We start from the raw sequence: 26542 nt of genomic DNA on the forward strand, positions 1-26542 counted from the left end.
GAGTAAAGTACTATCTTGGAAAATGGTGCAAAAGAAAAGACCTCTGTTCAATATCCAAAACTCAGATTCCAGACATTTTGATTTCTATTTTCTGAATCCCTGTGTTTGGCATAAAAGTAGAATGAGAAAGAGATTAATTGAAGAGGATCCATTTGGACCCAGCAGCAGTGTTTTGATGTTTTAAAGTTCAATTTAGGCAAAAAATGTGACACCAGGCTTTTCCAAAAGCCCCACAATATTTCTTGGTTTCACCTACATCAAGAAATGCCACACAGCAAGCCTTTCTTGTGGTAGAAAATTTTACTGTGTAGTGCTTAGTCAATTCCTTACCACAGAACTGAAATGTCATAGAAAAACAAAGCCAACAAATGAAATGAACTTTTCTAACATCAAGAGAAGTTTAGATTGTATAGGCTTTAGGCTTGGGGTTGAAAAAAAGAGTTCCCTTCTATATGATGTGGTTTGCCCATTATTGAACCCTGGCACAGCAGGACTTCCATTCATGTCTAACCATGCTACTGGAACTAGTTACCCAGCCCAGTGCTGAGGACAGACATTAGACATTTCTAAAGAGAAGGCACATCAGGATCTTGCTGGGAAGTCAATATGTTTAAATAATTAAATTAAATTGCTGCTTCCATTTATGTGCTTTGATTCAGGTACTGTAAATTCTCCAGAGGGCTGTATGTTGGAGAACTTCTTATCCATGGGCAGAGACCATAGTCATGAAGGGAAAACCAAAACATAAGTCTACAAAAGAATGACCTTTTTTTTTCCCATTAAGAGTCTTTTTAAAGATGAACCAAAAATGTAATTTCTATCTTTAGGCTACATAGTGAAGGTTGGCTGTTGGATGTATTTCGACGCATCCATGCTGAGGAAGGCACATTCTTTGTTCCACTGGACTTGGAGATTTCCATCCAGGAGCTGAGCTACATTATAAAGAGGGCTGAGCAGTGGAGAGGAATCAATGGTGAAAGACGGATGGTGAGTGGTGAACAGTCTCCAAAAAGAGTCTGTGGTCCAAATTAATTCTTTGCATGTCTTAGTGTTATTCAAAAGAATCTACATATTAGAAAATTATTCTTAGGGTGCTTCATTGAATAGAGAAGCTAAGAAGCAACATGTTCAAGAGAATTTTGTGACATTTCATGTGCATTGCCTGAACATCCTGAGGGGTCACAATCTGCTTAGTAACCAGAGACTTAGAGGCATCATGATGTCAAAAATTATCTGTGCTATCTGATGGTCCTTGACTGGCTCTTAGAGACTTCCTACTGATTTAAATATCAGTATCATCCCAGATAATTTCTCAGGCAGCTCAGCAAACTGAGTATTTCCATGAAAAAGTAGAATTCATTCCTTAAGAGGGCGCGGGTGAGGCTGGCCTGAGAAGGGGGTGTGAGTTTGGTCTGTCAGATATGAGAGCCACACTCTTCTCCCTGGCCCTTTTCCTCCAAGATTTCCCAGAAGAGTGGGCTAAGCTGGAAATCAGCAGGGAAAGGTACTCTGCTTTGGTTATCAAAATAATTCCTTTTTCTTCTCCATTAAGCCCATAGCTTCTAGTCCCATTTAGAGACCTTAACCTGTGATGTATAGGAGATACATTCTCTGTTTGCAAAGTGTCCTTTTTGGGGGATGTCATCCACGGATGAGGCTTCTGGTCATAATTGCTTTCAGAGAATTGGAAATAGAAGTAACATGGTCAGTAGTCTCTGAGGGACATTGTCCTCCTTCCTTCCTTGCTTTCTAGCCTTGCTTCAGTGTTATTAATTCCCACAGGACTAATTTAAAAACTAGCTCTTGGACAATTGGTAAAGTGCTCATCTCTTTGATCTATATATCTGTGAATGCCTCTGTGTACAATGCTTTGTTTGGTAACTCTCCTGCTTCAATGTAAAAAAGAACAGATTCCCCGATAGGAAGGAAATTAGTCCTCTTAAGCCTGTATGAGTTGTTTTGTTTTTCTTTTCTAACCCTCTGGAACAAGGGACTTAAGATTAGGGTCTGCAGGTTTTTCAAATCTCTATAACTACCTCTGAAAGATCAGCAGTTTATATAAATATATAGCCTCAGTTGTCACTGTTATAAACATCTGCCACAGCTGTAATTATTTTCCTTTTTTTTTTTCCTGTGATGACAGTTTGGACCCTGAAAGGAAAAACTGAATGAAAAAGCAGATACTCAGTAAGGTTAATTTTTGTGGGAAAGTGCAGAGCAGCACATGGCATTTCAGCAGAGGGGAGGGAAAAGGTTTGAAAGAGTGAATGTGCTTCCACAACCACTTGCCTCAGACATTCTCTCTTTTTGTAGATATAAAACTTGTTTTGTCTTTCCCAGTAAGTAAAATAACTTTTTTTTTTACTTTAAAACTTTCTGCAATAACTCAAAGTATTACCATTGACAATTGGTTTCTATTATCTTTGTTACAAATTAAGTAAAAAACAAAGAACACCTGTATTGGACCTAATTTTGCATGCCAGGACCACCAATGGCATTTGGAAAAAGTGGCAGATGAGGAAACTGCAAACTGCATTTCTAAGTACTTAATAAATTCTTAATGATATTTCCAGCATATAATTTCTTGCAGCAAAACAGAAAGGGCTGGATAAGGTGAACAAAAAAAAAAAAAAAAAAAAAAAAAAAAAAAACAACAAAAAAAAAAACAAAAAAAAACAAAAAAAAAAAGAAGGGTAGGAGTAAAGGAGGAATTGTGGGGGTAAAGACGAACAGAAATGAATGGAAAAAGAAATTACTTCTCTGTATACAGATAGTCTGTACCTGAATGGAGGAAACCTGAATGGGTTGTCCACTGCTACAGTAAGACATAATTCAAGGGACAGGCCACTGAAAGGCATGACCCATAGCTATAGAAACGTGTAAGTGCCTAGTTTTACTCCCAGTATGCAGCCTAGCATGTCTGAAAGGTCACAATGAAATGTGAAATCTTAGTCTGAGATCCTTTAAAATGGACCCAGCCTCAGCTGGATCCAGCACCTCAGATGGTCCAGCCAGAGTAGAGGGAAGAATCCCAATGCCTCACAGGAGCAGCACACATTTCATTCAACAAGGGAAAGTGAGGCACAATTTTGTCTCTGCTAAACCCCTAAGTTTCTGGTTGCTATTCTGTCTACATCTGCATGAATTTCATGCCTTTTCCTTTACATCATCCCTAACAAAATGCCAGGCTGTGACAGTGTTAAACATTCCCGTTCTCTGGGGGACATGCTGATGCAGACTATGTGATGTAAGAAGATATTAACAATGTGGAAAGAGCACAGGAATTTGCATCACTGGCACATCTAGAGATGATCTCCACCATTTACTTCAGTGGTCACAGGATCTGCCTCACAATGAGGAAAATTTGTGAGTGGAGACTAGTGTTCAAAAGTCCTGAATTATCATACAAAACACAAATACTGTGAAAAAAAGAACCAGTCTTCAAAAATCAAAATCTTCCCCATCTCTTCCTTTTTTTTTTTTTTTTTTTTTTAATTTGGTATTATTTTGATGATAAAGGGAACCATCAAAGGAAGTGTTGTTAGCTCTTTACAAATCTAGTTTTGCAATAAAAACTAGCTCCATTCCACAAATATGTTCTCCACATGGAGCAAGAGTGGGAGCTGTATTTGCAGGTCTTTTTATGCTCCTAGGTATTGCAGATACTGAAAGACCCTTTTTTCTGCCATAGATTTGCATAAGGTATTTATCTTGTCCCTTTCTTTTTGTATGTCTAATTGTACAAAGTAATCAGTATGGAAGACACATCACTAGGTCTTATTGCGTGCATTATTAATGTGTTAATTTTTAAATAAAATACGAAATTAACTGTGAACAATTTTTATAAAGGGAAGCATGAGACTGCCATATCTTACATCACTCCATATAAAAAATATATTTTAAATGGAGGTCATTCAAGTAAATAGTCAGTCAAACCTTCTGGAAAAAATAGGTCCACATTTTTGCAATATTTTCTTGCTATTAACCATGTGCTTCTCATTTTTATTCGCTGGATTAAAAATTGCCCCATAAATGGGTATTTTATAATATGCTTAATTTCCTTTTATTAAATTGATAAATGCAGCAGCAGAGGACACATTTACAATATGATGAGAATTTAAGGTTATTGCATTTTATAATTTTTATATTGTTCAGAGGAGTGATTTGTCATTTGTGGAATGATATCCACATCCCTGACATCATTTCAAAGTATTTTCAGTCTTTCTTTTGATAGGAGAAAGGTCACTTTCTGTAGACCAGGAAGACATCAGTCTATTAAACTAATTTGCCTACATGCAAATTTTGTCATTTTTACCTCATTAACTATTTATCATAGAGTAAAAAAATATATATATTCATGAAGGGGCAGCTAACAGCCTGATGGAGCTGGAACTAATATTTTGCAACTCTAATGATTTTTTGCATCCTTAATTAGATAGCATAAGGTTGATATGATTAGGTCAGGATGTAGTGTTTTTCATTAAAATACATTTTAGAAGCTGTATTCATAATCTGCCCTTGCAATTAAATAATGAGCCTATGAGTTTAATATTATCGACCCAATTATTATCGCACGGAAAAGTATACCTTTAATAAATTTGTGCCGTAGGACCTTCATTAGCAACAAAACGAATTATATTTCCAGGTACACAGATTACACGGCCACAATCACATTTACGTAGTGGTTGGGAAGGCACTGTGCAGGCAGAGCCACCGTAGCCCTGTACCTCACAGAAAGGCCCTTGATTATTCTGGAAAAAGCCATTTACAATGCCTTTAATGAGGAAAGATGCAAAGAAGTAAAAATGCTACCTACAGAGGCAGGCAGAAACATTTCTAGAAACAAACATGTGCTGAAGCAGCATTCTGTGCACCAGTGCCAGGAGGAAGCCTGGGCCCCCATTCCTCCATTCCTGTTACAAACATGAATATTTGCTGATCTTTTATTAGAGGCAGTCACGTGATAAATGTGTGTCAGATTCTAGAATTGGTAAAATCAGGACTGGTGGCAGACTGGAATATTTCAATCTGCTATTGTTACCAGATCAGTGATGAGAACAGGACCCTGGATTTTAGCCACGAATTTCCTTTTCTTTCTAGAACTGATAAAAGTGGCAATGTCTTTCTGTCCTCACCGAGTAATTGCTTTTCCAATGTTAAGTAATAGTTTAGAGCCAAAGTATGAGGTGGGATTTTCTTTTGTCTAATCAAATAAGAATAAAAAAACCCCAAAAGTACAAAAAACAGAGGGGGGAAGTATTTCTAGTAAAACAGCTGATCAGAGATGGTCTTTTAAGTAGGATCTGTTGTGATCTGGTTGTTAGGTGTGCATCAGTTTGGTCATGTCTAAAGCCCCCGAACTATTTATCAGGTCAGTTACTATTAGCAGTAATAAATAGGAATAAATATGGCCCTTACAGATTGTTGCTGGACTTAGCTCTCAAAGTACTACCCCTGCTTGCAGTGGGTCTTTTTATGTAGTGATACTAATAAAGTATGAGAAAAGTTGTGCAAGTAGTAAGCTAAAACAAAACGTCATACCAAGCACAGGCGCAAAGTACTGGCACATGAGGAGGTTTTCTGGAAAAAAAAAAGCAAGGTCTGTAGGCAAGAAGATAATGTGAAACTTACACTTGAAATAGAGCCTGATGCACTGCAAAATTATTTTAATGAGACTAGGGCTAATTTTCTAATTTTAAAATGATATTATAGCAAACCATAAAAAATTACCCGGCAGTAGATTTTTGAAAGGAAAATATATTTGTAATTATCTTGAACACACAAGATTACTTCAGGGCCTATTATCGACACAATTTTTGGTACCACTTTACACTAATTTGCATTTATTACTCTCAGGCCAACTATTAATATGTTAATAAATAAGTCATTAATACTTGTTATTTAATTGCTATCTATTTATTCCTGTTCAATAATGCATTAATTACTTGTGAATAGTTGAGGGCAAAATTCTGCCCTTGCTAGTGGAATCAACACTGGCAGGAGAGGAAACTGATGTTGAACGTGGCAGCATTGCAAGGGCTGCTGGAGAGCAAGTCTTTTAACTCATTTAGCACAGGGGGGTTAACTTTTGATTTTGTCTTAGAGGAAACTTCATGAGTTTGCAGTCTGTGCTGCAGCAAAGCTGCTGGACCACAGGTGGAGGCTGATGAAGGCAGGCAGTACCACACCTGAGGTTGCTATAATTTGTCTCTTGTTTTGGTCCTGGTCTTACTTCAACACTGGAGTTTGGAGCTTGCTTGCACATATAGGATAATGGATAAAGAGAAGGGAAGGGCAAAAATTGAAGTCATCTGAAAGCCAGCTCTACGCGGGGGAAAGGGTGGCACATAGTGTGTAGTGAGAAATGGAACTAGGTACAATGCTTTCTTGCTGTTGGATACCAGAAAGAGAAAAAGTAGAATCCTCAACTGTGCTCTAATTCAAAATCCCAGATTCATGATCTCCAGAACCCCTTGTGTAAGTGACTGTAGTGTAGATCAAAAAAGGCTGAAAAATACTCTGACATCATAATTGGTGTATTTTCTGTTTGAAGGTATAGCAATACTCTGAGTGTGATTTCTTGACTCTTTGATGAAAAAAATGGTGAGATGAGGCTAAATTTTGAAGAAGAACACCAGCCTGTTTTTGTGACTAACAGATCTGATCATCTTAAATTTGACCTTTTCAGAGTTGTAGGGTGAATTTTTCCCATGAACACAAACACAAATTTTGCTGTTGCTTTTCAGGAGGAGCAATTTCCAAAAGACAGGTAAAAAGTTGCAGGGATATTTTGACTTAAAATAAAGACATGATTGAAGAAATGTGCTGGAAGGGATAATACCCTAGCACAGATTGTGGAGGCCTGAAGGAAAAGTCAGAAAGCACAACGTATTAATAGGAGAAAAGAAACAGAAGTGGTTCAGGAATTTGTGCAGAAGACAGAATCATGCCAAAGAAAATAGAAAGAAACTGAGAGAAATGCAAGGTAAGAGAAGTTGATTGGAAAGTACAGCTATACAAGATAACTATAATCATGGTTCTATAGAAGATCTCTTCTCAAATTGCTGATTAAGATACCATTGATCTGCAAATGCAGAGAGGGAGACATGTTGAGAAAGCAGAAGTACATAAAATGTAAATTTCTTTTTTACTCATTCACTCTTCTATTTCCAAACTTTTTTTTTACTTTGAGCTATGCCTTATATATAAAAATATCTCATGTACACTGTATTATATGTTTAAGAAATAGTAAATGGCTGATATCACTCAAGCTGCTGCTCATAAGGTCTTATAATTTTGATCTGTGGTTTCCTTTCCCCAAATTACTTTCAGTGATGTTTTAGAACATTAGCATTTTGCAAGTTTACAATTAGATTTCTTCGTCCTAACCTTAACCCATACTGCAAAAATTTTTGGATCTGCTAACTGGAGCTCTCACTACAATGTCTCCCACAATTTAAATTGTATGGAGAATAAAAACTTCTATGCTGTAAGCGTAGCATATGAGAGTAAAAAGCAGTAGCAAAGCTGATTGAGAGCCTATCTAGAAAAATTTGCAGTAATATAGAATTTAATTCCTTACATGCCAGTATGAAAAAATCACTGTGTTGATGTGGGGTAACGCACAGTTGTTAGAGCCAGAACAAGCAAACTATCCTGCTAGTGCAGAACAATGCAGCTTAGCACCTTAAGGTGATATGTAATCACCTGTCTGCTACAGAAATTGCAGGAGGAGAACCTTGACCCCTTGCAGTCAACAGCAAAACTTGCACTGACTTTATTAGGGCCAGAATTTCCATCTCTCTGTGTGAACACAGGGGAGGGGAGGAAATAGGGCCATGTCTCACTGAAATTCTTTGTGATCTGTGTGTGTAAGGTCAGATTCTCATTTGGGATAAATTATTGAAGGCAGGGTCTGTATTTTTTTAAAGATTAAATGGAGATTTAAAGTCAGAGATGAGCAGAGGGAAGGCTCAGCCCAGTAATGGGATATTACAGAAAACAGAGCAAAATGTAAGGTCAGAAAAGAGGGTGGCACTCTCTTGCCTCTTAGATTTAAACCAAAATGATTTCTGTATGAAAAGACAAGGCCTTGAACTGTGTAGGATTAAAATGGCCATATGGTTCTGAAACACTTTGCTCTCTATTCCTTTAGTGTATTTAGTCCACAGGGAGTGGTGGGTGAAAAGAAGAAAGGGGGGGAAATGCAGATGCTCGGAAACATCTGGAACAGCCAAATATGCTGACCATACCCAGGCATGCCATTAAACCTCACAACTGTTGATTAGTAATTCATCAGAAAGCGTGCAAGTGCAAGCTTTGGAAAACAAGGTAATGCAGTCTAGGTAAAGGAAAACCTTCTTTTGCTTGTGTGGATAGTCTAACGAGTGGAACTGCTTAAACAGATGTGCACACAAAAAGAGGCCTTGTAATAAATTATAACAATGGTAGAACAGATATAATCAACAAGTAAACTAATGGAAACAGCATTAGAAATTGAGCTGTTAGAGTAACACTGCACAGCACTTGCTTGATTCCATGTTGTATCCCATCTTAAAGAGAAAAAATAATTAAAATGAAGAGAAAATGGGGATTAAAACCCCCACATCTATGAAAGCTTCTCTGAATCTGAAAGTTGCATAACAATAAATTAATAGATTAAAACAGATAAAAGCAAGCTATGCAAACTATGTGGGTGCAAGTACTATGAGCTACTTACAGCATTTCTTTTTTTTGGTTGGCATATTCATGGTAAGTATATAAATTGATAACAAAATTATTTAGTCAGACTCCATGGAATTTACTTAGAGAGGTAGTAAACCTTATCTTGTGTTTAGAAAATATGTATTTTATTTCCCCTTTCAGTTTGTATTTTGTTTCCCTTTTAAATGAGAACTGATTTATTCAAGTCTCCTTTACTACCCCCATTATATGTACAATATATTATTTCCAGAGTAAATGGCAACAAATTAATTTAATCCTAAAATCAATAAATTAATTATATAAAGGCATTAATGAAGATGAACCAAACTAATAGTCTGCTGACATCCCTCTGATTATACACTGGCAGAAAGGTGTTAATTTCTCTAATACTTCAACAGACATCCAAACTATTTTGTCAGAGATGTTGGACAGTGATGGAGGAGGAGTACACTTAACTGTAATTTTTGTAGTAATTCATGGGAAGCCTCATTGACATGTGCTAATGGCACTTGATTGCCCTCAAGATGTTTTCACAACAGAACTCTGCAAGTGCCACATCAAGGTTTGCTCAGTCAAATAGTTTTTTCTCCTTGCATCTAGATAATTTGTGACCACAGGCAAACTTTTGAAAATCCAAGGTGGTTTGCAACACTCCGTTGGGGTGAATCTGTCATCAGCCGGCTGGTACAGATCGGTGCACTAATGAAGAGCAAGCTCTTTGGGTTTTTTGTCATTTCTGTGCAAGCAATCCATTTTGTTTCTCCTCAGTGGCAGGGTATGTTATACATCTCATCCTGTATAATCTGACTTACATTATAATTTGATTCATACACAGCCTTTCCACAGAGATTAATTAGCATCAGGCTTGAAGTTTGCAAGTGAAAATATGATAATTAGTTTTCTTGGAACGTTAACATTTCAACACTTCAGGTTCTCTCCATCTTTGTCTTCAATGAAGCTGCAGTAAACGAGCACTATTTCTCTTCTAAATCAGACTCTTGTGAGGTTTGAAATACAGACATTTTCATCAAGCTGGATAATTTCCATAGAAAATTTACTAGCTCATGAAATATTGCAGGAGTAATTCATACAATGACTCCCTCCTCCCCTTGGTAGGTTGAAGAATGATGTGAGCAGTTCTGAAAACCCCCAGGACAGTCACTTATTTAACAACAGTGATTCCTACTCTTTGTAGCAAAAATCAGCTGACTCTTCATTTTTTGCACAAAATAGAATTAGCCAATAGGTCTCTCCTGTGGTTGTTGGGTAGTGTTGTAAACAAGGTTACATTAGTGCTGTAAACAAGGTTACTCCCTGCACTCGTTTGTTCTCTTGGAGTATTTAATACACGTAACTCATTTGGCATATACAACATCCCAGGAACAGTAACTTAGCAGGATTCTGAAAAATAAAAATAGCCATAGGTCTGAGTAATGAGAACATTCAACATTACAATAGTGAGTAAAAATGTTATATGAAATATCAACCCTGATGATTTAAGGACACAATGTAATCACTAACATATGGGGCTTAAGAAGAAACTCACATTATGGAAAAGTTATTGTGTTGTTGTCCATTATGGGTGTGTGTAGCTGTTTAAAAACTAGTACTTGCTTAAAAATTTCTGATTTATACTCCCTGGTGTTAAACAATTTCCTTTTACCAAGGATATGCATGTTTTAAAACATTTCAGTCTTCTCTAATTACTAAATTCTCTATTTAAGATGTAAGTAATCTTATTACAGCTCTGGCATCAGACATCCACTGAGCTTAGTCAGGGTACTGTTGATGCCCATTGTTAAGTCATGTTAGGGGTAAGCGAAATTCTTAACCAAGGTAGAATCTAAATTACCAGGTGGTTGTGAGCTTGCATATGCAAAAGCATGAAGTTCATGTGTCAATTGTGTATATAACTGCAAGAATGGTTTTGCAGATCAGTCTCCTTTTTTTCTTCTTTTAAAGGAAATTAAATTTGCTACCATTTTGTAATTGCCACACATAAGGCTGCTGACAAAGACTGAATTACTTTAGATGCACTAGAGAACAGTTAAACAATGTTACAAAACTGAAGCCTCAGTAGCTTGCTTTCTAGTAATGACCTTTAAATATTCCGGGAACTAATGATATTTAAATGTAAAATTCCACACACTGACAGCAGAGACTACTGAAGACACTTGCACAGGGCAGAGTGAAATCTCTCTGCCCACTGATTGGGGCAGGTCCATTCTGTTTTCTGTCTTAACCTGACCTCACAAGGCAAAGTAAACGGTGTCTGAGCCTACAGGTGAGCTTTGTCACAGCTAAAACAAAGTGCAGGCAGAATGAAAGTAGGTCATAGGACTCAGCGAGGATACCTGTCCTTCCTGCTATAGGTATGCTAAAACTTCTGGTCTCAGTGGGCTACAAACCCCAGGTGTGGATTTGAATCAGCTACCCTTGGAAGCTTAGAAATAGGAGATGGATTAGACTTCCTTTGCTGAAGCCTGAAAGCACTGTCCAAAGCTTATATGCTGAAGTTTTCTGAAGGGGTCACGATTTTCACCCTGACGTGTTTGTCCAGGTAGAAATGTGCTCTCACCATGCTTCCCATCTACGTAATTTTTCCTATCTTAGGAAATAATCAGGGTATCTAAACCAACAGTAATTTCCTGAGTCTGTCTGAAACCTGGTGTGAGCGTCTCTGAGGCCGGCCAGTGAGACTTTGTTGTTGAACAGAGCCTTGTTTTCTCCTGATCGACAAAGAGGGAGAGGAAGACATGCCCCAGGGAGGTGAGGTTGTAAGGAATTCCTTCCAACAACAAAAAAGAGAAGGAGGCAAATTGACTGTTTTATTAGGAACATGATCTGTAGTGTTTTTCATCTGGAGAGGGGATTGTTGCATGCTGATGAATAACGGGTATCGTATCACAAGAGTGCTAAAATGCCCCTGAGCAAGTTTGTTCCTTCAGCTCTCCTTCAGCAGCTCCTGCTATCCCAGCCACTGACCTGTGAAATGTGGTCGCGTGCTCTGGATTTTTTCCTGTATTTTGAAAGCTGTTCTTTTCATCTTTCAAAATATTAGCCTAAACAGTTAAATGGGAGTTGCATTTGTAAGGGTTTGTGTATTAATATTAATGGAAAATCTGACAGGTTGGGTGGCTAGAGAGGAATAACCATGCCTTTCAGGTGACATGTAAATATACAGCAGGTTATATGGATTTATTGTTTTAAAACTTAGTTTCGTCAAAAACAGAACAGCCTTCTAAAAATCCATATTTTTGGAATAAAATACTACAGTTCTAGAGAGGAATATCTAGAAATGATCAAAGGAGAAGATTGGCTCCATCTTCATCAAAGTATGCCAAAGTTAGAAGCTGCCAAACTTGGATACCTTGATAAAAATGGGCACTGTTCAGACAATCTACTTTCCACATGAATCCTAGGGCCTTCCTTCTCTCCTGTTGGCTTTGAATACCTCTTACTGTTCCTAACATAAGGATCACCTCAACAGTTCTGAGGTTTTTATCTCCTCTGCTGGTTGGGTGCATGGACTTATTTGCACATCAGGTTCCCTGATTATAGACCTAAAGTGCATAACTTACCCAGTGACACTAGAATCAGCATACTGATATAACATTCCAGTGCTGCCATCAGGCACTAGGACTGAATTCCTGTTCTCTCAAAAGGAGAGAGGAAAAAGGAAAGGGCAAATCTAGGCAGTGCCTTAGGGAGCTGTGCTCCTCCTGGACCTTGCCAAGGCTGCAGCAGTGGGAGCAGCTCATCTGGCTTTGCAGGGCATTTGTCTGGCTAGAGTAACCACGAAAGGTTATTTAAAAATAGGAGAATTGCACCTGGTCATTTAAAACATTTCAGAAGGGGTTGTTGCGCCTGTCAGATGAACGGCCATTGAAAATGGCACGTTGGCCATGACATGAGTAATTCTTCAATGAATCAGTCTTTTTGCATAGAAAATTATCCCATCAGAAACACTCTGAGTAGTGCTAGCCTGCAGGCTTGAAGCTTAAGCTCAGTCACAGCATAAAAACCTCCCCAGCCTTGTTTTCTTTTGCAGCTGAGATTACCCATTTAGAACTCGTAATTTAGACTTTTCTCAGATAAACATCCTTTTGTATTAATGAGTCTTGCCTGAGAGAGCAAGCCTGCCAACTGGATCCTTACCTCACTAGTTCACAAAGAGGGATGCTTATTTTAGCCTTATGAAATGCACTTGGGCTATGCATTGCCATTTAACAAGTGGGAAATAATGTAGTAAAGGTAGAAAGCTGATTTCTGTCTCTTTCAAAGTCAATATATGCAGAGAAAAAAACCATACATGATAGTGCCTTGTTAAGTTTTTAGGATTACTCTTCTCTTTACCATGATTATTTCCTCTTTGCTGAAGTCTGATGGGCTTCAAATATACTGAAGGCTTGTGAACCTGGGAGCTTAAGCCCTCCTGCTGCTAGGGAAAGGTTTATAGACTAGTTCCTTTCATTATCGCTTTATAAATGGCATTGTTTGAAGCAGTGTGCACTGCAGCTTGAATAACGACTTGGAGGATGTTAGTTAATTTGCTGTTCACAAACTAGTGTCTTTTCAAGTGGTGTTTGTGGGGTTCAGGTAGTTGTTAGTATTTGGGAATAGTAATGACTGGCAAAAGTTATCCCACCTCATGCTTAAGTCTGGGCAGTACCCATTGGATGTGTGCAGGGCTTCAGGGCTACAGATAGCTGTGCGTGCCTTTGGCTCAGCTGGTAAGTGTGACACTGACATAAGCCCTGCATATTTCATCAGGCCTTTGCACAGGATGAGGGAGTCAGAACCTCCATCAGCACACAGCAGACCTCTGTGGGTCACGCCTTCCTTCCAACAGCAGTGCCAGGATTGGAGCAATGTATTTGCACACAGCCTGGTTCAGCCATAACGCCCTCCCCAATGGGGTGATCTTCTATTGCTTGGTACTGTCAGCATCTCACATTTCAGAATAGCTGAGTCTGTGGTGTCCACAACACCAAATTGCTTGCTCCAGTGACAGAGAAAAAGAACTTTGGAATGTTAAAAGGTCTGGGATGTCTGACTTTTAAAGTGTCCTCTTGAAAGCTCTGCTCTTTCTGTCATAGTCCCATCCATTCTTGTCTTCCTCTCTGAACTTCACAGAATCATAGAATCGAAGAATATGCTGATTTGGAAGTGACCCACAAGGATCATTGAGTCCAGCTTCTGACCCTGCACAGAGCAGCCCCAGGAGTCACACCATGTGCCCAAGAGCACTGTCTGAAACCTTCTTAAATTCTTTCAGGCATGGTGCTATGACCACTTTCCTGGTGAGCCTAAACATCCTTTGGGTGAAGGACCTTTTTCTAATATCCAGCCTAAATCTCTCCTGACACAACTTCAGGCCATTCCTTCAGGTCCTATAACTGATCACCAGAGAGAAGAGATCAGTGTCTGCCCCTCCTCTTCCCCTCATAAGGAAATTGTAGACCAAAATGACGTCTCCCCTCAGTATTCTTCAGGCTGAACAGACCAAGTGACCTCAGCTGTCCCTCATATGGCTTCCCCTCAAGGCTCTTCATCATCTTCCTCAACCTCCTTTGGATACTCTTTAAGAGCTTAATATCTTTCTAATATTGCAGTGCCTGAAAGTGCACACAGCACCTGAGGTGAGGCCTCCTCAGGGAGGAGAGGACAGAAGAGCTGGACAATCCTCTCCTTTGACTGGCCATGCTGTGCCTGATGCTCCCCAGGACATGGTTGGCTAACCCAGAGTCTTCTTTCTTGGTACCATGGCTTCCTTGTGTTTGCCTGACTATTTCTGCCATCCCTTGGTCCCCACCTCTGTGAAAAGTAGGGGCCAGGATAACATTTTTGGCTCTGTACCTGAACAAGTGAGTCCTGACCTCTGTGGTGGTGCCAGCTTAGCATGGGTGTGCAGAGGAGGACAATTTTAGGATTTGAGATGCATTCTTCAAAGAAAATAGATGTACAATCAAATATCTGAAGGATGTTGACCACCTGCTGTGGCACAGGCATACTGCTCATCTGAAAAGCACTGCAAGTTTTTGTGAAGTCTTTGAACTGACCAGATGTCCAGCCAGTGACTAAGAAGGTGCTTTAGCCTTAATGGGGAGAGCAGAAACCTATTGCAGACATTCCTACCACGTTGAAATACACCCTTTTCATCACTTCTCATTACTTTTCATCTAAGGATGGAGATCCTTAGCTGTGCTGGGTCAGGGACCAAGGTACCATGGCTCCTTGTACATGGAATGCTTCATGGCTGTAGAGGCCTGGACTGTGGAGGTGCTTGCAAAGAAACTCAAGGCATGCAGTTAGATGTTGCAGAGTGACTAAAAGAAAAGGAGGTCCAGCAATAGTAAAGTATACAAAATATTTTCTTGATAAGTTTTTGCAAGTAGAAGTATAAACATATGTGCATGAGTGAGAATGATATGACAACGGATTATGACTGTTTTTGAGTCTTTACCCTCAATTTCCTTTGCTTGCACTCTGAAAAGCATTCATGTCAACCAGGATTGATGTCACTCATATCCATCCATCTTGAGAAGCTATAAACAGCTTTTAGACATTACAAAAGCAGTTTCTACATTGATTTCAATGTCTCATTGGTGTTAATTTATTTGTATGTGATACTAAGTACTTGAAATCAACCCTTTGGATAGCTTCCAAATGAGTACCCTGTGATGAAAAATAAAAGCAAATGGAATGGGCTTTTGGGGAACAAAGAGGGAGAAAAACACCAAGAATGGCAAATAACAAACAAAAAGCCTCAAAACCAAAACAAAATACTGGAATCTTTTAATAAACACAAAATTCTTCTGCACTGTTTGCACTCCAAATGCAGGAGTACAGCAGAGGGTAAGCAATCAAGAGCGAAGCAATATTTCTATCATCATTATTTACTATAAATGCCTGCTGAATTTTTATTTATTGTCAAGCTGAATGCAAAACACCATGAAAATAAGTGAGTCAAATTTTCCAGGAAATAAAAACATCTTTGCATTTGCACTGGTGATGGTGCAAGTAGTGGTGTCTGTTGTAAGGGTCTGGAATCTCATATATGTTCTGACATTGCGACAAAGCTCTGGCTTGGTCATAAATGCAGGTCAGCTGTGTGAAAAGGCCTGAGCAGTGTACAAAGAGACAGGGATTTATGATTTTCCAACTTGACAGTGCCCTTTAGGCTAACCATGGAGGAACTCTGCTTGGGGTGCCATATATTGCCTCATCTAGGGTCAGTAGGGGTTACTTATTGCCATTTGTTGAATGTGTAATGGGATTTAGAGATGGATTTAGCTAAGTGTTTTGGCTTTAAAGATTGTTTTGCTTTGTTTTTCTTTAGTTTTATGGAACAAACCTCTTTTCTGCCTGCACAAGAAAGGTTGAACAGTTTAAACAAAACCTAATGAAAATTCTTGAATAAGGCAAAGATGCTGCCGTTCCAATACGTTCATTCTGTTTTTGTGGTGATGTGGCATCATCATGACTAGAGTTTGTTGTTTGTTTTTCTGACTGATGTGCAGCCAGGCAGAGATTCTAACTTAAAAGCTTAGGATGCAGATTCTCAGCCCAGACATTTTTGGAAAATCATTATCACTGCAATTGAGCAAGGAGATGTTTTACGGAATAAACAAACAAAAAAAAAATAAACAGAGAGCTCACAGTATTTTTTCATGTTTGCAACCCCATAATGTTTTGTTTTTCATATCTGTATTAAGCATGTGATGTTGAAAGTTACCAAAGGTCAAAGACTTTTTCTTATTTGCTGAAGGATTCTAGTACTCCATTTTCTTTTTCTTTCATAAGGGAATAAAAGCTGTTTCAGAGCACAAACAACCATTTTCATAACTTCCCTAAATTCAGAGAAATAATGATACAATGTCTACATTGGATTGCTGAAGCATATTGCCTATGACATTAATCCTGTTCTAATGCAGTTCTTTCAACTGGAAGTTTTTTTCTCTAGTCTGGGCTGAATTTTGCTTATTCTAGAACTTGGCTGTGTTTGAGGAAGAGAGAGAAGGGGCATTTCTTCATTCAAAAGATCATGTACATGCACATAATTTACTTGTGCCAGGAAGCTGATCCCTCTGTTTTGAGTTCCTGCTGCTTTGCCATCACCCACAGCACCTTTTCTGATCCCTTCAGTGCAAGGAGAGGCCCTAGCAGGTATGCTTGTTCCCAGACTGGCCAGGTGCTGTGACCTGTGCCTGCCACATGATTTGTCAGATCAGACAAATGATTCCTGTATCTGTGCCTCTGTTACCTCTGGAAGGCATTTCCATCTCGCACACAATCCTGGGAGTTGTTGCATTTAGACTGAAACAATCACAGAAAATACAAACCAGAACCATATCACCGCACTGCGTTATTCAAATGAGAGGTCAAATTACCCCCACTGATGTAAGCAGGGTTGCCAAGGTCTAAACGAAGACACAACTTGGCCAAAGGTCTGTTTCTAATGTGAGGTTTGAAGGCTGGTAGGTCTTGACTCTAATATCAAACAGCTGCAAGTCAGTACCAGCTCCATTGAAAAATACACATTTCCAAAAAAAACCCTCCACAAACAAAAACATAAAACCCAACAACCCTGAATCTTGATATATTATTTAAACTTTGCCAGTTTTAAGCTATGGTTACTCATTGTTGCCTACTATTTTAGTTTGAGTTCCCTGTGTGAGACTATTTAGGTGCATTAAAGCATGCTAAAATATTTCAGTATAATGCTCATACTGCTTCTCCTCCCTGCTCTCTCTCTCACACACACACATACAACCCCCCCTAAAAGCCCTTTACTAAAGTGCAATCCACGTTCTTGTATCATTTGTACCCCCATAGATCTGTGGCAGCTTCTCTTCATTTGCATTTAACAGCAGAAAGCAAATGCTGGATGTGAATTTAGTGAACTGGTAGCACAAGCATGGAGGGAGGTAATTTATTAATCCTTACTTTCATTTTGCCATGCAGCTTTTGGTGTCCTAAGATTACATGAGAAGACACTGTTATAACTATAATCACTCAGGAACTCAACTACAGACATTTATAAAAAATGTATACATTACTCAGAAGTTGTTAATGGTCAGCAAAGTATTCTTTTTCTGAATTACTGCCAAGTTTCAAAACTGCATGTGTCATCTTATCACGTACTATACATTAAGTGTTGGTCATGTAAGTCAGATCTGCCCTATGGGTATTTTAAATTGCAAACATAACTTTTTGAAACTCTATTGTAATGGTTTTTATTTGGCTTGGTTTCTAAATCAACATAGTTTGTTCATACCGCTTCAATTGCTTCTGCCTTATTCTTTGCCATGCCTAAATCCTTTATCTGAACAAGATACAAAGATCAAGTAATTTGTTTGGTAGCTGAGCATCTAATGCTGCCTAAACACTCTATAAAATATGTAGTAAATTTATGGTATGTACCTTTTTCTTCCCACATGTAACCAGTATAGAAGTGGAATTAAAAGAGCGTAGAAGTTAGTCATGAAAGAAGCATGTTCTTTTTTTTTTTCATCAATTTTTGACAATAATAAACTTAAACCATTAGAGATAATAATGATTTCAAATCATTTGTGTTTAGGCATCTTTCCTCTGCTGTACAGTTGTAGTTTTCCAGTTCACTTAAAACCCTCCTGTTGTATAACACAGCTCTTAGTTTGGATGTAGTTTCTTGTACAATGTTTGAGGTTTCAACCCATTGCACATCTTCCCTCCTGCCTGAGACCAACTGGACTGTAACAATGCTCAATGCTTATTTTGGTTTCTTTTTTTCTTGCCACATAGTAGCTGACTCTATAAGTAGTTGCTCTTGAAATTCCCAAACCAAAAAGAAGAATGTGAGAACATGAGGTTGCATGGTGCACCAGAACCTAATTGAGATGCTTCTACCTTGGATGTTATGTGGACCTTTTGAGAGCATTTTAGGTAGAAATTCTTTACTGTGGGGATGGTGAGTCACTGGCATGGGTGGTCCAGAGAAGCTGTGGATGCCTCATCACTGGAACTCTTCAGAGCTGGGTTGGATGGGGCTTTAAGAAACCTGGTCTATTGGAAGGTGTCCCTACCCGCAGCAGGGGGGCTGGAACGAGATAGTCTTTAAGGTCCCTTTAAGGTCCTTCCAACCCAAACAGTTCCATGATTCTATAATTGCATGGTTTTTCTTCTGTCCTTTTTCTTAGTAGAAAAACACAGAAGATACTGATGTGCAGATGAAAGCTTTGAAAGAAAATAAATAGAACTGTCTCTAAGAGTTACAGGTGCAGAAATGGATCAGTAAAGGGTTATTTATTACGTGCTAATATATCTGTGAGGTATGAACAAACTATGAGGAAAACACAAGCCTAGAAAATGGAACTGCAACATCTCAAGGCAGAGAAGATTAAAGTAGTTCTTCCAGCTATTCTATTTCAATGAATTATTGTAGATATAAATCCATTTATGTTGGAAGTTGGAGAGGCCATTTGTTTCACAAATACTAGTGTTATCCCAGGAAATAGAAATGGGATTCCAAAATTAGTTATTAAAGATCACACTTTACTGGTTAAGATAGCTCGAGTTCCAAGGGGCCACACAAGATCTAATTCTGGGAGTCAAATTGTCATTCTGTTGAAATGGCTTTTGCCAGGCAGGACACTACAGCACTTGGCTGCTCTTAGCTAAATCCAGAAGTACAAATCCTATGGTCATCAGTCCTTGTCCACAACATCTCAAATTCAAGGTTGCTTTGCAGCACAGGTAAAATGGGATGCTGTGACCACAGGGACAGGGTGGTTTGGGCTGCTGCATCACAGTTATGATGGAGACTCCCAAGCTATGTCTGGTCCTGGTGTCTCTAGAGGAGCAGCCCAGTATGAGGATCTTCCCTGGCTGCAGCAGAAGGCATCAGTCCGGCTGCTGGGGCACTGCTGCTGGCAAAAGAGATGGAGAAGACAGCCTCACGTCCCAGGCATCTGCCTGCTTTAGTTATGCCTGGAGCTGGTCCTGCTTCAAGAAAGCAGAGAGTCTGGGCAAACAGAAGAGTGCTTTTGATGGGTGATTGCATACTAACATAGCCTGATCTTTACTTTGCAATCTTAACTAGAAATCCAAGTTACAGTTGACTAGAAACTGCTTAAATAAGAGAAGAGTCAAGCAGGACTGGTCATCATCTTGCAATGATAGGAAATGTGACCTTAATATGGAAGGAAATACGTTTTCATAATATATCTTTTCCAGATTAGCTCCCAGAAAAGATCTCAAAATATTTTTCTCATTATTTTTTCTCAAAATATGTTTTAGCTTGAGAAAAAGATAGAGCATCCCCATTTTCTATGTGCTAAGACTTTGGAAGTCAACAGCCTTTTGGAAGTATTTCTCTAAAACCAAACCATCAGAATATGCTTGGAGTAAGAGATATTGAGTATTGAGTAAGAGATATATTGAGTATTTTCTGATTTACTTTGAATGGGGTTCACTCCTTCCCACAAGAGATCCCCCTCCCATGTAATGAGAAAAGGAACCAGCAAAGAGCTGAGAAATGGTGTTCTGATTGGAAACTCACATTTCTACATGTACCATAAAAGTGAGGTGGACAGTTAAATCAATCTAAAGTAATTTCAGTGCCCAGGAACCAGCTCTTGGTGCTTTCGATCCTTGAAAAATATCAGCCAAGTTTGTGATAACTCTGCCAACTTCAGAAGGCATTACACTACCCTTGGGCACATTTGCCCCTTTTCTTCTCAAATAATACACTAATTGATTGATTTTTTTCTATGCTTATCATTCTGTGGATTCTTTGACAATGCAGAAATGTTGTGGTTATAGTTAACATAAAATATATTGGTGTGATATATTCCTGTGCTGCTGTCCCTTACTCTAATATTACTTGATCAAAGTAGTTACAACAGCATAAAAGCACCAGAGATGCAGTGAATCAAACACACATGCAAAGCAAAAAACATATTTTTTAATGAAATATAAAATTACTTCAGTGTATTATCTAAATTATGATAAGTATATGTTTTCCAATGAAATTAAAGATTTATACAATGCGATACAAATCTCATTCTAAGAGACATATTTCCTTAGAATAAATGGTGAAAAGACATCAGATCTATATTTCAAAAAATCTACTGTTAATTTTACCAATAATTTTCTCAAAATTTGCCCTTTTGAAAGTAAATATGTCACTTGTAGGTGCTATTTTTTGTATTCCATGTAGCAGAAGCTCAGTCAGCTTTACTCAGAGCAAAGTAATTTTCAATGTACACCTTTTTTTATATCTTCATTACGTAACAAAAATCTCGTATAAAATAAGAACAGCTTTCATTAGTTCTGTGAGTGGATAAGAAACCTGTGCTATATTAAGAAATCAGAATTGAAGCAAAATCATTAGGGAGTAAACAGTCATCTTCCTGCTCAGTGTCCACTGACTGATGTAATGAGGATGGTGAACTGCTTGCATTCCTTATATGATTTGTGGAAGGAGTTGCTATCCAAGCAGAGAAAAAAATTGATACTTGTGTAAAACTTTGCTAAAATTTAGACTCCCAGATCTGTTTGGTTTCCCAACCCAGCATACTGCAGTTTGGTCTCTTTGCTATTATAGTCTTCTACCCAGACTAAGCCACCTTTTAATATATCAGTTGAGACTAATTTATTGGGTTTCTTTTCCCCACTTTACCATTTGTAATATACCTCTTGAGGTAATATATGAGTGGACTATAAGGAGTCTTCACACAGGAAAGGGATATTACCTCCCCCTCTTGTGAACTGTGGGCTCAAGTTATGCCCTCCCAGACTGTGCCTTTCCCAGGGCTCCCTTCCCTCGTCCCAGTGCAGTGCAAGCACTGCTTGGCACTGCTCCCAGGGGATTTCATCTGGCCTCCAACCTCGCTGCTGTGGTGCCTCAGTGACCCCCAGGAGAGAGGACAGTATGCAGTCCCTCTCTGCTAGTGGGACCAGTGGCATTGTACTCCTACCAGAAAACATGGTCACCAGACTAGAAGCTGTAGGAGAAAAATGGGGGAATGACTATTCCTGAAACTTATTAAGATGCTGTGTTTGGGCAAAATACATTTTATTATAACTGGATTTTACTATGAGTAATATTTCCTAATTAACCACAGGGATTCATGAGCTTTGCAGACTGAAAGACTGAGCATAGGAAATGTCCCAGGTCTGGTTTTAATCAAGTTTATGTCCTTAAGAATTGCTTGCTTTTGCAAAAAGTTTCAGGAGTAGCTAGTCTGAGGAATTACCCACGGGGTGTAACGAAACTTCCAGTTACATACTTGAAACATCTCTGGAGCTGTACCTGCCTGAGTTAGAAAAGAATTATCTCTACAGAGATAATACAGTGAGCTAGAGCACACTTCTGAGTGGACATGGGAATGGTGGATGATCTCATTACCTCTATCCTCCTTAGATCTATTTCAAATAATTTCAAGCTCCTTGGGGACTGTCTTCCAGTCCATGTAGACCTTGGTGGGTCATGAATCTGCAAGCTGGACTTTTGCACACAGAGGATGATGGACTTGCAATAATGGAAACCTTCAGCTCTCAAAAATGGTTGGGTTTTTTTAAGAATTCCTTAATAGAAAATACTTTTTTTTTCTGGTGTAGATCAGGCCGATTCTGACTGTGCACACACACACACACACACACACACATATACCAGTGAAGGACTGGGAGGCTATCAGAATATGCTGTGTGTTAAAAATGTGACAGCAATAGCTGTGTAGATAAGTAAAAGGGAACCTATACTCATACAGATGGCAATATCAAGGAGGGAAGGGGAAGAAGAAATTGCAGCATCACCCCAAATTTACCCTGGGTCACACTGGGCCTGTGTGTCACTCAATGTCACAGCCCTCCCTACACAGAACAAAAAAAGGCAGCATTTATCAGAGCTAATGCCCAAGAAGGTGTGACTGGAGTACACACTTTGGCATCTTTCTTTTTCATGGCAAATTTGTGTAAATAAACACATTACAGCCAGAAGTTGTATAATGTTTTTCTGTCATGTGGCTATTCTCCAGCCAGGAATATACTCTTTATGAAAATTAGTGAGTGGCTACTTCAGATAAAATTATCATAATCAGAAACTTAAAAAAAATTGTGCTGGATTTTTTCTTCTCAAAACCAAACCAAAACAAGAACAAAAAGAGCCCTAGAAAAAAGATTTTTTGGTTGCTTACTTCTGTGTAGGGGCAAACTAGTGATCCAAGTGCACTGTTGTGATCCTATTGTGGAGTCACTGATGGCACCAGAAGTCAAAGTGTCTATGTTTATGTGGCTGTGCCAGTGCACCAGTGTTGTGAGGAGCTCTGTGTAGTGGGCACCTGCTGAGCCAAAGATTTGAGATGAATAGCACCCATATTGATTTGCCTATAATGGAGTGGAAAAGAAAAATGTCCAGGTTTTGTTGCAGGTATTTTCATGGGGTATTAAATTGGTGGATTAGTTGAAAACAGCAGTACTGATAAAGTCTCCTGTCCATCTTGATGGTTGGGCCTTTCTATTAAAATGACACATAAATAACCTATTATGTCCCCCACCCATGGAAATTCAAATGCACCTGTCAACTTGATAAAGCACTTGCCTGGAGGGAAGCATTGTTTACATTTTCACTCCATTCTTCAGAAAAAGTGAGATTCTAATTATTTTTCCCACTGTAAATTAATGCTGACTATGATGGTTAGCATATCTCTGTATTGTTATATCTATGCAAAAGTTAAATAATAGAACTGATCCATCATGTATTATGCAATGTGCATTTTTATGACAGGCTTCCCTCTGATCTTATTATGCCTTTCTTCACAAATACTTACTTTTTTTTTTTTTTTTTTCCCTAGCAGCTGGGGGAATCTTTGTTGACTGCTGGTTCAGAAGTTGAAATCTGTCCTGTGTGAAAAGAAAAATGCAATTTACATGTTTATCGGATGCTGAACTCTGCTATCTTCTGAGAAGGAAAAAATAAGGATATAAGAGTATACTCCATTAATAATAAGCTTTATTATAATAGACAATTGGTCACAGTAGACTAAACCATTTTTCTACAAACCAAGCGCATCAAATTCAGTAATACAATGCAATTGTTTCTGGATAGCTCAGACAGTAACTTTTAATTCAGAAAAAGTAAACTAGTTAAGGTAAAATCAAATGCGAACAGTATCTTTCGTTCATTCATAAAATCATACCACACCTTTGCACAAAACTTTAAGCTGTACCATAAACATTTCTTAGGGTTGCTAGCAGTCATTTCTGCTTTGTTTATAATTTTGGTTTTTGTACATTTTATGGTTTCTGCTTGAACTGAAGACAAAACTGCTGCAATACCACAAAGGGGCCGTTTTTGCAATAATGTGCCAGAAGTGGAAAATAATGTGAGAAGCACTCTTGTTATCTGGTTTCTTAACTGAAGCAGGGAAGAAGACATTGCTGAGAGGCTGTTGGTACACTCAGAGAGCTTTGGGAGACAGCCTGATCTTGCAAGTTACTTTTGCAAGTGTGGCAGACCCAATTGGTTTGCATACTCTGTTGAAGGCTCATGCAAACTGCTCTGAGCCTTTAACTCTTTATCTCTACTTGCTACTTGCTCTAGGATTTCCATTCCTAGATTTCTAGAGAAGCATCAATTCCAGGCATGGTTAAACTGTTTGCAAGAGTCTAAAACAAAACCCTGGCGCAGGAAAGAGTAAACTGACAAGGAAATACCTTAGCAGTTGAGGCACTTTGGGTTTAGTTTCTGATGAGCTTGCAATTGGGATGCTGGCCCTATGGAGGCAGAAAAATCATTTTTGGAGTGAAGAAGGCAGAGGGGATGACATGAGAATGGTAAGCGTCAATCTTAATCACAAAGGAATACCCAAACCTCTGCCTTCCTAATTTTCTTCCTTCTTTTCCATACTGAAACCAGCATTTACTTTAGCACCACAGCTTACAAAAATATGTCAGGCCCCTCCACTACTCTTTCACAAACACCTTGCCAGGGAGGTGTTTGTGAAACCTTTTTTTTTCAGTTCTTCCTCCATGGCCTATTTCTGCAGTGATGTCTGCAAGAAAGAATCTGATTGCTGGTGATTATCTGGAGAATCAGAGAGAGATAATTTATGGGCAGTTAAAACAAGCAGCCACATAAATGTCCTCTGATCTCAACACAGGCTGCTAACTCCTTGTTCTGCCAGCAGCCCATTTCTACCTGTCCCTACAGTGCTGAAGCAATGGGGCTGCAGTGTGAGTGAGAGATTCTAGATACTTCTGTGGTAAATGTTTGCTAATAATTAACATCTGTGCTGGAGCAGTCAGTGTACTTATTAGGGTTACTGAAAGATCAGAGCAAAATTACAGTATTTCTATAAGAAGACAACCACCCTTCACAGATGTTCACATATGTTTTACTAAAAGTGTTTAAATTTTTGTTTCACTTTCATTTTCCTAGCCTCCTTCCATCTGCTTCAAAAGAAAGCTGGATCTAAACAAGCAAACTAGGAACATTTTGGTACTTAGTAAAACTTTACTGCAATTTCACTATTCTTTGAATTAAAAAAAGGAAAACATAAATTAAAATTCAAAAGGCACCTTCCACAAGAGCACCATTTCTCAACCCCACTAGCACAAGCATACATTATGCCACTGCCTGCATAGGAGGAAATTTTCTGAAGCTGAAGAGAATGCAAATAGAAGCCACTAGTCCAATGTATTTTAATTTTAAGTTCTCAGCTGATTTACTGTCCATGTAATGATACAGGTTTAAAAACATTTTGCTGCTAGGAAAAGATCTGTCCATCTGATGTCAGTCACAGGTGAATAAAAGCCTGTCTTATTCCCAGACATACATCTTGAATTCACAAAGACAAATTGAATGAAATCTGTGAACATGGACTTGTTTCTTTTAACTATCTTTTTTTCTGCATTTAATCAGTTCCAAACAGTAAAAATAAAATGCTCATTGCCAACAAATTAATTGACAAACTTAGCTCCTTTGTTTTCTGTTTACACATTAGTTTTGAACTGCATTGTAACTTACAGATCTGTCAGGGTTATTTTCACAAATTTTTCACAGAATGTTTTCTGTGGGCAAATTGTATCCCATAAGATGAACTGCTCCATGGATCTATTTACTATTTGTTGTTTTTGGTGTATTTTTGGTCACCAAAGTCATATAGTATTATTTCTGCTTTCTGACTGCATTACATTTGTAAACACATGAGTAATGAATAACAAATGTTGATGAGCAGATAATGAATAGCAGACACTCATTTACACAGATATGCCCTTTTGTGCATTAAAATCCTGACTTCCATAAGGAAAATAACTTTTCCTAAACACTTTTGTATATAAAATCCTGTCTGTCTGAAGTTACTGAAGATGCTTTCTTAAGTAACTGATTCCAGCATCCCTTGTAAAATTTGGGAAATGAGGCATGGAGAGAGATTTCCCTTGCCCATCTGAACCAAACCCACTCGGGGCTCGGAATATAGCAGGATTCTCTGGAGTAGGAAGGGAATGTACTTTATCTCCTTTCCTTAGGGCAAATCAATGGACAAAGACACTGCTATGCACAAGGAAATGCAAGAAAGCTGTGGCCTTTAATTTTTACTCACCAAGGTTTTTGCTTCATTGAATATCAGTTTTCCTTGAATTAATTTTTGAGATGACCCCCCCCCCCCCCGATTTATTATTGTTTGGAAGAGAGTATTTCTACATTTTTATTTTTTTAATGGGTGACTGAAGTGTGGACACTTAAAATCACAAAAGATTGAGATCTGAAAAAATGGGATGGTGAGCAGCAGGCTACACAAGCAATGTGTGTAGTGTAGCTAAAGAATATGTGGCTGCACTTCGTAATTTCTAA

General features: G+C 38.6%; 1 protein-coding gene across 2 annotated transcripts in view; it reads left to right on the forward strand.

Moving 5' to 3' along the window:
* Positions 1-26542, forward strand: part of LOC135444110 (uncharacterized) — a 51570-nt gene that overhangs the window by 7958 nt on the left and 17070 nt on the right. For both annotated transcript variants that reach the window (XM_064705299.1, XM_064705300.1), the window contains exon 3: positions 828-987. In XM_064705299.1, the coding sequence (XP_064561369.1) occupies positions 828-987 (160 nt within the window). The remainder of the gene's footprint in view (positions 1-827; positions 988-26542) is intronic.

This window comes from Zonotrichia leucophrys, chromosome 2 (assembly GCF_028769735.1).
Source record: "Zonotrichia leucophrys gambelii isolate GWCS_2022_RI chromosome 2, RI_Zleu_2.0, whole genome shotgun sequence".
In the NCBI taxonomy this organism is placed as follows: Eukaryota; Metazoa; Chordata; class Aves; order Passeriformes; family Passerellidae; genus Zonotrichia; species Zonotrichia leucophrys.